We start from the raw sequence: 10,670 nt of genomic DNA on the forward strand, positions 1-10,670 counted from the left end.
GTGTGTGTGTGTGTGTGTGTGTGTGTGTGTGTGTGTGTGTGTGTGTGTGTGTGTGTGTGTGTGTGTGTGAATGTGTCTTAGGATAAAAAAAAGTGGTGTTGAGTTTAATCATGTGATTTAAAGAGCTGTATAAGTTTAAATATGTGTAAGTCTGGGGCTCATTGCATCACTATGCTTTACAATCTCTGCTTATCTTCTGCAGGAGTGGATTGTGTGTGTGTAAGTGTGGGTGGGCAGGTTTCAAATACTGAAAATGCTCTCAGAGGAATAGCTCACACTGGGTCAAACCAGCCCGCAGGTCAGTTAAATATATCATCTGTATGTCAAGTTCACTGGGTTCATGTGGCTCTATGCATTGCAGTGAAAGACCCTGAAGGACTTGTGAGAGTGGAGAGAAACCCCATGTCTGTGTATATGACTACCTCTGAGATTGCACAGCTCTGAGGTGCCTGAAGATGAGATTTGTTTCTGTTTCTGGTTCTTTTGGCTTCACTTCAGTCCCAAGAACAAATCAAATTGTTCTTTACTGCTGAATCAGAAAACTCTTTATCTTTAAAATATCTTTATGATATGAACATGTCCATCATTTCTTTCTGGAAATGTGCTTATATAGTCAATTCTCATTAAAACAAATGGAAATAGATTTAATACTTTTCAGAAAAAGTAAATTTTAATTTAAACAAAGTTATTATTCAGCTATTAAAAAATATATACATTTCAAATTTTCGTAAGGTATGTTTACACCAAGAACAAAATTATATCTAATGATATGTTAGGGTCCACCAACCACCACTAACCTTATTGTAAGCGCGCTCCACTTGTCATCTGCTGTCTTACATGGGTTATGCTCTTTTACGAAGTCTTGATTTTGGTTTTGGGGTGTACCTTGTTTTTGATTGTTCAAAAAAAACATTATTTTTCACATATTTTATATTATTAAAGCTCCTCTCTCTGCAGTCTGGCTCGAACGCACAGTTTAGTTCCTGTTTCGATGAAGCCCCTCCTTCCGAGATACGAAATGTGCTGTGATTGGTTAGCTGGCCCAGTGTGTTGTGATTGGCAGCGCTTAGCGCTTGTTCAGAAAATGTTCAGGAAACAGCGAGTTCTGCTCTGGTCTAAATAATTAAGGATGGAGTCAATATCAAATCAATTTGAACCTGATTTAGACCCAGACAATGTTAACGCACAAGAGGATCGAACGTTTTTTTTTTTTCTCTTTCTTATAGATTATACAATGTTATCCACTATTGAATCATATTTGTCAGAAAACTAATACAAACAGTAGGCCTAATCGATCACAAAATCATGGATCATTTTCCTTATGGACGGTGAACAGTCTTACAAAAGCTAGAGCTATACAGTAAACACTACATCAACACTGATATATTCGCTAGCGGGCTAGCGGAGGCAAAGCTTTGCCCTTTGTTTACATAGAAACTACATCAAATTTACAATTGGAACTGTTAATAGAAAACACAACTAGGCCTACAAATAATAAGACATAAGTTGTGATCCATAAACAACAGATTGTCCTGACAAAATGGGAACTGCTCCATTTCAGGAGAAGCTTTTTCCATAGACCGTAAAAAAATATATGAACAATGCGACTTCATTCTCTTCCGCTGTAAGAAAAGTGAAGCCGTCGGAGGTCCGAGTATAATGCTGACATCTTGCGCAGATTTGGGACAGTGACCTCGGGACCGGAGTTTGCTCAGTAGAGAGCAGGAAGTAGAGCTGTGATATCAAAATCCCGCCCACACTCTCGCAGATGCTGAACAATTCATTATGTCGGTGTGAAATAAACATTTTTGGAAAAGTAAATTAAAGCCAAAGCAGTCTCCTCCCGAAAATCCCAGAAAAAGTCTGTTGGTGCCTCAGTGATAACTTCACTCAGAGAAGCTGTCAATCTCAGCTGTCAATCATGACACCACACCCCCAAATTTTATAGCATCAAATAACTAACTAAAACCAAAATTATTTAAAAAACGAACACTTGAAATGAAATCATCGTGATAAAAACTGCCCAATGACAGAAACCAACTTTGGAAAAAAATGATATGAAGTGTAATTTGATTGTTTAGTTTGTCTCGCGCCCACTAGAATACACAGAGGGGCGGGGGTTATGAGCTATATTGGGACCAACCACCTGGGGGCGACTGAGACGTTTTGGCTTCAGTTTTTAACAAGAGTGCAGCAGGCTTGGCTTTTTCACGCATAGCCAGCATTGTTCTCTCTTAGTTTCTGGAAGCTGTTCTCTGTTAAATGTGCAGCACATAGATAAACGTTGGGGTTATAATGTTCAGGAACAGTGTTAAAAATACATTTGAAGCACTTTAAAGGGTTAGTTCACCCAAAAATGAAAATTCTGTCATTAATTACTTACCCTCATGTCGTTCGACGCCCGTAAGACCTCCGTTCATCTTTGGAACACTGAAGATATTTTAGTTGAAATCCGATGGCTCAGAAAGGCCTCCATTGGCATAATGCACTTTACACTCTCAAGACCCATAAAAGGTACTAAAGACATCGTTACAAAGTCCATCTCACTACAGTGGTTCAACAATAACTTTATGAAGCGACGAGAATAGTTATTTATATAACTAAAATATCTTCATTTGTGTTCCAAAGATGAACGGAGGTCTTACGGGCGTTGAACGACATGAGGGTAAGTAATTAATGACAGAATTTTCATTTTTGGGTGAACTAACCCTTTAAGTTTGTCAGCTGTATAGGACAAACATTTTCTCAGCATCGCTCAACCGTGGGTGCGTCTCAATCAGCTCCCTAGTTCAGTAGTCAGGGCACTGATCAGGACATAACTCAATGGGCTGACTCCCTGATCAGTGCCCTGACTACTGAACTAGGGAGCTGATTGAGATGCACCCCAGGCCTTGTCCCCTTTTTTCGTGTATTCTGTGGGCGGAGATTATTTAAGTAACATTGTGACTTCACAAGATCCGGGGAAAAATGCATGTAGTACAAACGAGCCATTCGAGTGGATTTTGAGCTTTGTAACCTTGCAGACCACAGCATCATTACAGACTAACTAAAGTTGAAAAAAATGAAAAAGCATTATAGGATCATTTCAAGTGCTCGAGCTCTTTTATTCTGACTGGCTGATATAGGCTACAGACTGAATGCTTTATCAGTCTTCAGCTGGAAAAGAATAGTTCTGAAAGGGATCACAATGATATTGTTCCTGCGTAGTTAACGTTGTAGTACTGTGTGCTATTCTCGTTTCAGCGATTTTTTAAAAAAAAGTTATCGTTATAGTAATCATTCTTGGTGTGAACAGCTCAGCTTTCTTCTAACTAAATATCTAATGTACACTCAAAAAATTATTCTAGCTCCTTGCTCAATTTATTTGAATAAAATAAGTTGAAACAACACAAATCGTTAGTTTTTTACTTGTGTTAAGTTAACACAAACCATTTGTGTTGGGACTACATGATCCATTACATGATCATTTCTTCATTGACTGAAACTGGGCAGTGGATTTCTTGTTCTCAGCATGCTTTGCATAAGGATGGATCAGGAGAGTAAATGTTGAAATTTAGTGCTGCGCAATGTGTATTTTAGTAAAGGGAAAGACCAGTTAATGTTTGATGTTCAGTTATATTTTACATTTAAAAGAGTTTATGTTATGTCAATTTTTGAGGTTACCATTATCGTAAGGGTAGACCTTGTGGTTGTGGCTGTGGGGGGCTACGTGAAATAAGTTAATGTCAGCGATGATAAGTTTTTATTAATTGATCAATACTTGCATGTTACAAATGTTACACTTGTCATATATACAATTGATGTATTGGCTTTTAGTTTTAGACATAAATTAAATAATTTAGTTCGAGGGTCAGCACCTCATTTACACAGTCTACATATGGTCATCAGTTCTACCCCTTGCAATCCTACATTCATAGAACATGTATGTGTGTGTATATATATATATATTCTACAAACTATTGTACATGTTCGAAATAACACTTAAACTCTAACAGGTCTTTCCATTTTCTTAAAAACACAGAAAACTCATGCAACTACACACTCAAGAAAATGGGTGTATAAACAATTTTCACTCAGAAGTTGCAAGTAAATTTCACAAACAATTACAAAGAAATGGTACATTGAAGTGACACATGAAATAGAAAAAAAAAGTTAAAATAAGTGTTGAAAAATGTTGAAAAAATTGATATAGTTTGGACTAGTTTATTTGATTTGAGGTTTCATAAATTACATTTGACCAGTGACATCTCTCTGATGACGTGTTTACTTGCACGAGTGTGAGGCAAACTGTCATGGAACAAAATAAATAATATTTTCCAGTGCCGGCACCTTATAAATAAGATGTAAATTGCCAGAGACCAAAAGCACAGCCTTCAGGCCAAGCCTGCTGCTGGATGACTTCATGCCACACTCAAACAATGACTCATTGACCAAGCACTCAACCCAAGCAAAATGTAAACAGTGTGAACTAGAATTAATGAAAGCTTTGACCTAATGCAGATTCAGAATCCGTTTTTGAAGGAGAGTAGTTTAAGATCTGTGCCAAAGGTTTCTATGGACTGCTGGCTCTGGTGTCCTGTGCTTTACTATATCAGGGGCCTGTACCATGATGGTAGTTTAACAAACTCAGGGTTACAGGATTAGTTTCGAGTTGACAAAACCAAACCAATCTATTCAGGCTTTGTTGGTCCCATGATGCTGATCATCAACTTTCTCTGTCAACTCAGGCTTTGATCCTGAGTTTAGGAGTTTAGCTGTGACATCAGCAGTGAACAGCCAATCACAGGCTGTGGGTCAGTGAAACTGAGATTCACTTCTCGCGGGAGAAGCAGTGTGATTAACTTCACTCATATACATGATTGAAAAATATTAAGAATTTAAACAAATTTACACAGAAGAAAAGAGCTGTCGAGGACAACTTTAAGAAAAATCTTATACGTCAATGCAAGTAAAAGTTATGAAGTTAGTATAGTTGATATATAGAGATAATTGAACATTTATGCTCACATGTAATTTTTTATAGATTTAGTTATTGAATTTAAAGCTTATTTGTATGACCTTTACTGTATATAGGCTATTTAGTTTAATATTGACAAAATGCCTATTAATGATTGATTTACTCAAATGATACATGTGTAATTGATTAAGGGTATAATAATTACATAAATTGTATTTAAATAATTCCAAATTATTATTATTTTAAATAAGCATTGTTAAAATCCAGAGGCTTAAGTCTTTAATAGCCATTAGCTAGTGACCTTTAATTTGGAGTAGAAACAGAAGGAGTGTCTTTCCTGCATCAGAGGTGTGTCACTTTGCTCACAGCTGATTGGTCCAATTTCAGTTTGAGATCTCTTATCCAGAACATAACCTGCCCTGGAGCAGGTTAGCTGTGGAGCGTAAATTACTATGGAGATGAACACTGCTAAAAGCCAAACCACTTTAATGGTATAAAACCCAGGATTGGCACAAACTAAGCTTAAACATATCTGGCTAGCTAGCTAAACCGGCTTCATGGTATAGGCCCCTGATATCATATTATGTAAACTGCTATAATGTCAGAATAGCACAATGAAGTAACAATGTAAGACAAGAATTTATGTTTGCATAGAATCTGAATCCAGCAAAACTGTGCATGCATCCTCAACCACGTGTTTGCAATTCATGCACAGGAAATAAAAAAGCAAATTAAATATTTGAGTTCGTAATGCCAATGCCTGGGGGAAAACACATTTTCTGTATCCTTTATGGTTGCAGAGTGCTTTGCAGAGCAGGAAATCACAGCTGTATGAACAAATCCATTCCATACCCTGCTCCAGTTCCCTCCTCACTCAGTAAGAGAGCTTGTTCTTGACTGATTGTGAATGCTGCACTGTTCTCCTGCCATCTCTTATGCCTGTTTATGGCTCCTGCCCCAGACACCAGCTCTCTCTGGACCCTCTGATGTTTGCATAACTTCAATTTTAGAATCATAAAATAAATGGAGACCAAGGCAAATGTCCTGCGGTTGCTTAAGGTTTGGAGACTAAGAAAGGATTGCTGAGACAGAATAGTTGTTAGACACTGGATGATGCTTATATAGCTCAATTTAGGAAAAAGTTTAAGTTTTTGCTATGACATATAAACTTTTTTGCCACAAGAAACTATTATTTTTGTAAGCAACTGCAGTTAAGTTGAATTGCAAGCCTGCTGTGGGAGAGTCATTTGAGAGTCAACTGTATTTTTTACATTTGAAATATCATCAGTCTGAGCCTATTTCTAAGGTCATGCTGTCCCCTTGACAGATAGACAAAAACATTAAAAAAAAAAAAAAAAATTGGGCACATCTTTGGGGTTTCCATTCAGAATTTGCACACAAGGATTAGGTAAGAGGTGCAAAATACTTGGGGGCCACTTGATAGGCAGTTTGAGTTATGTATGTGTGATTGCGCCTATGTGACCTTTTAGCATTACTTTTTAATAGAATTACAATTCAGTTGCAATGCCCTACAGAGCACATATTGTCCATATCTTTCTTAACTCATACAGTGCTTCTTTTAGGTTTGTTATTTTTAACTGGCAATTTAAGGTTCTCACAGTCTGTACACTAAAAATTGATAATGGAACAACATGACAGAACCTCTGCTATCAACAGGATGTTCCTCTGTTCATTGGTTTAATAAATGGTGACCAGCTGGAATAAGATTGGTATGAGGGTAGGGATTTTAGAACTGTGTGTTCACTGCATGATCTGGCAGAGGGGTGTTGACATCCAGGGTTATCAGAGTTCTTAAGTCTAAATCGACTATCCTTTCTCTGTGTTAAAGCGTTGTTTTATAGATGTAAACGAGTACTTAAAAAACAAAATATCAGAAAAGTAGTGGAAATGGATCTCTTTACATTCTCTGCATTCCTCATTGAACGGAGAAGACCCTGAGCTGACATTGAACCTTTGGCTGCTAAAAGTGGCACCATGATTTTAAAGAGAGCTTTATGTGTAGATAAAAACAATTTATAAGAATGATTAACATCTATTCATAATCCCAGGTGTCAGGCTACTCCATTAACATATCTTCTCTCTAAGTCCTCAGAAATCTGCATTATTATTCAAATGTTTGCTGGTGCGTGAGGGTTTAACTTGAATATTTGACTAAAAATGCACTCAACATGCTTACAGCTCTACAAAAGTAAAGGAGCACTGTCACCTGTGTATAATGTTTTGTTGTTGTTTTTAATGCGACATTACCTGCTAACTTGTCCCCAAACCAATACAATATTTTGTCACTTTGGCAAGATACACTGGGCAGATCAGAAGTATTCTCACTGACTCCAAAGTTTTTGAGAAACAGAATCTGACAATGTGAATCTGGCATCCATTCTTTCTTTAATAAAATACAGCCATTCTTATCTTCACATCTGATTCATACACAACATCACATCCAATTGCACTCTTATTCACTGAATTGCACTTAGAACATTGAAAAAAATTGCACTGAAAAATTGCACTGACATTTACTCAGCAGATCCTAAGGCACAGGCCATTTGTTCAGCTCATTATATATATGCAAATAAAAAGCTTGATAAACAAAATGATCTAAACCAAATTTATTTTAAGGCTGATTTATTCAAGGAACATATTAAATAAGATAAATATTAATATTTCTTTTTTTTCTGCCCCCAAAAAAATTGTAACCAGTTGAAGTTTACCCCTTCAATATGAAGGATAATCGAACTGGTTGCACGCTAGCTATTCATCTTCAACTGGAAATCGGCTAAAATTACAGAGCCACTATAGAGACATGGTAATGGATAAAAGTATGGATATGAAAAATTATATGTCAATGCTTTTGTGTTCTCTCGCAAAATGTTCGGGAAAAGGTTTTGCAAGCGGATGCAAAAACATTGAAATATATTTTTTCCATTCTTCCAATATATACCCCCCCACACACACACACATTTTTTATAGGTTTCTCCACATATTACAAATTTCCAAACATTCGAGAACACAGTTGTACAATTTAACATATATAGAAAAGGTGTGAGATCACCCCCCCACACACACACACAAAAAAACCACACTTAAAAAACGTAAAAAGTTTAAACAACACATTAATCAATTATAAATGTTACCCCTTTTGAAGCTTTGTAGAAAATTGGCTGTTGAGACAGGTCAATCAGACTTGATTTGGACTTTGTTTCAATTTTTATAGTGCAGTCTGCATGTGGCACACAATGGCAGCAGTTTAACACAAATTCTCTTGGCACAGACAAAAGGCACATTTTATACAATGAACCGGCAAAGCAGTTACCGGTATATATAGTTTACTCTAGACCCCCAGTGGTCTTATTTACAGATGTGTCTGGCTCTTCAAAAAAGGGGTAATCATATATGTTTTACTCCAACAAAAGAATTCACGAGTTCACACTTACATCAAATTAAATGTAAAAGATTATGCGTATTTGGCGTGCTGTCCGGGGGAGGGCTCCGGGCTCAGAATTTTGGCCCGAACCCAGAGCACCCCCCCCCCCCCAAATCTTGTCAATCTTCTTGTGTTGTCATACAGAGAGAAATATTGTTGCTAAACGCTTTCAACACTTTAGGATAGTTCATTTTGTCCGCTCAAGTCACCAGTAAGGGCTGCAGGTTGCAATTTTCCCCCAACTCTGCCACTTTGGGAAAATGCCATTGGATTGGAGAGGACTTTTACATTTATAAACTTCTTTGTCTTTTGTTTCCCTGCCTAACTTTCTGGATTCGTTTGGTTTCTTACGCTGGGGTGAGGAATTCCATTTAGTGTTTTGTTGCCAAGATGTTGAAACCAGTCCATAGTTTTTGCCATCGTTGTTGTCCCAGTAGGTCTGCTCTCCAGTTCTGTAGCTAAGGCAGAATTCGATGTTATTCTGAGGTGCCACATACCCAGGTAATTCAATGGCAAACGAGAATGTGTCTGTATCCTGACAACCATAGACATTATTCATAAACGTGCATTCCACATCCTGGAAGCTCTTCCAGGTGTCGAAAGTGATCCGCACATGAACTGACTTATCGTAGGCCAGGTTACGCACTTTGACCGTGCCGGCGAGGGCCCGTTCCTGCAGGGTACAGTTCTCCAAGCAAAGAAAATTCTTCAGCAACCGACTACGGAAATCCAGATAGTCTGCCGCTGGCTGTGGAAAGTTTAGAATTCTGCTCTGGATCGAGTTTATATGGAAAGTGGTTGTGATGTCCTCTAGGTCTTCCAGGTCAAACTGCAGGTCGGATGTAACGGGTTCTCTATTATCGAAAGCAGAGAAGACATGCACTGCTGTTAATGACATACCCTTTGAGTCGGCAAACACAACATTCTTCTTGGTCTTGGATTTTGGCTTCTGCCAGCCTAGACAGGGGGGCTCCAGGTGGCCTCTGGAGCTCAAGCAGGGCCGTAGGGGTTTGTAGCAGTTTTTGACTAGGTTGCGTGCCCTGTAGTCTTCATAAGAGCTCAGTAAGCTGCACAGAGGGGGAGAATGAGTAATATACAGCTGCACCGCCACGTCCACGGGCATAACGGGACCTGGTAACGGGGGGCTGAGGATATGAAGAACTCTAAAAAAAGACATACAAAAGACAACACAGATGTGTGAGTAATGCCTTAAAATGCATCTTAATATATTATGCTTTCATTTTTTCTTTCCAAAATGTTATACTATTATGACAGTGGCCCTTGAACCTCTAAAAGGAAGTCAAATCAAAAGGGTGTAGGGCTTTTAAAAGTAGGCTAAATTTTAATTTACATAAATATTTGTGCTTCACTTAGGGTTTAAAAAATTACAGTAACCACAGAATGTGTCATCATTGAAAAAACATAAACATTGCCATTATTCATAATGATCTAAATTTACATCACACAAAAAAAGTTTTGTTTGACTGCACGAGAATGCATTTTTTAAAACTTTAAAACCCGTTCTTACCTTGTGGAACTCATGGAGAAAGTGCTTCGGTTTAAAGTGGTCTCTTGAGCAAAGCAGGAGACACACAACTTGTAAGCAATTCCAGAGCGTTGGTTTTAATGTAAAAGTCGTTATTTCAAGACTTCTCCACCAGGTATACTGTCTGCCGTGCTCTGCCGACACACCCACTCCACGCGGCACAGAGTTCGAGTCCTTTTAATAAAGCTTCGTCCCCCTTATTTGCATATTCCACACCCCAGCCAGTAACTGAGCCGCGGATTTTTGTCTCGACCAATCATCACTGGAATGGACCCTGGCGGCGCAAATTGTATCGCACACGCGTGTGAATATACGCGTGTACCAAATGTGGTTTTTAAATGGATTATTAATGAATAATCTCAAAACTTGTAAATGCTACATTCAAATCTTTAATCTATTAAGCGTGGTCCTGTTGATGTAGGTCATGGTTAAAGTTAATCTTTATATTCTGAAGGTTGTAATGAACCATGAATCTAAACTTAGCACTAACTGCAAATGTATTATAAATGTACTAAAAAAAAAAACACCACAAAGAGCCAACAACGGTGTGTTTACCATGGTCCAAGAGTCCAGATGGCTCTTCTTTGGCCCCATGACTCCAACATCAGGTCATCCAAGTTCTTAACACAAGCTATATCAATACACATTTTTAAATATTGACTAAAACCCAGTCGGTATATTACCTCAGCCTCAGTCTCCGCTTACCTACTTCTTGGCAAAGCTAG

At 38.0% G+C, this 10,670-nt stretch overlaps 1 protein-coding gene across 2 annotated transcripts; it reads right to left on the reverse strand.

Annotated features, from left to right (window-relative positions):
- Window positions 1–7,212: 7,212 nt before the first annotated feature.
- ppp1r3ca (protein phosphatase 1, regulatory subunit 3Ca) lies at window positions 7,213–10,098 on the reverse strand. 2 transcript variants are annotated; one of them, XR_013817749.1, is made up of 3 exons: window positions 9,928–10,098; window positions 8,378–9,562; window positions 7,348–8,111 (listed from the first exon to the last, which is right to left on the reverse strand). XR_013817749.1 is itself a non-coding variant. In XM_079832955.1 (2 exons), exons 1-2 carry the CDS (start codon window positions 9,939–9,941, stop codon window positions 8,605–8,607), a joined length of 972 nt encoding a protein of 323 aa, XP_079689081.1. In that variant the 5' UTR covers window positions 9,942–10,098; the 3' UTR covers window positions 7,213–8,604. The 2 variants fall into 2 exon arrangements, 1 of the variants encoding a protein (XP_079689081.1); XM_079832955.1 differs by having other exon boundaries at window positions 7,213–9,562.
- Window positions 10,099–10,670: the final 572 nt, after the last annotated feature.

This window comes from Gobio gobio (assembly GCF_949357685.1).
Source record: "Gobio gobio genome assembly, chromosome: 13".
Classification (NCBI taxonomy): domain Eukaryota; kingdom Metazoa; phylum Chordata; class Actinopteri; order Cypriniformes; family Gobionidae; genus Gobio; species Gobio gobio.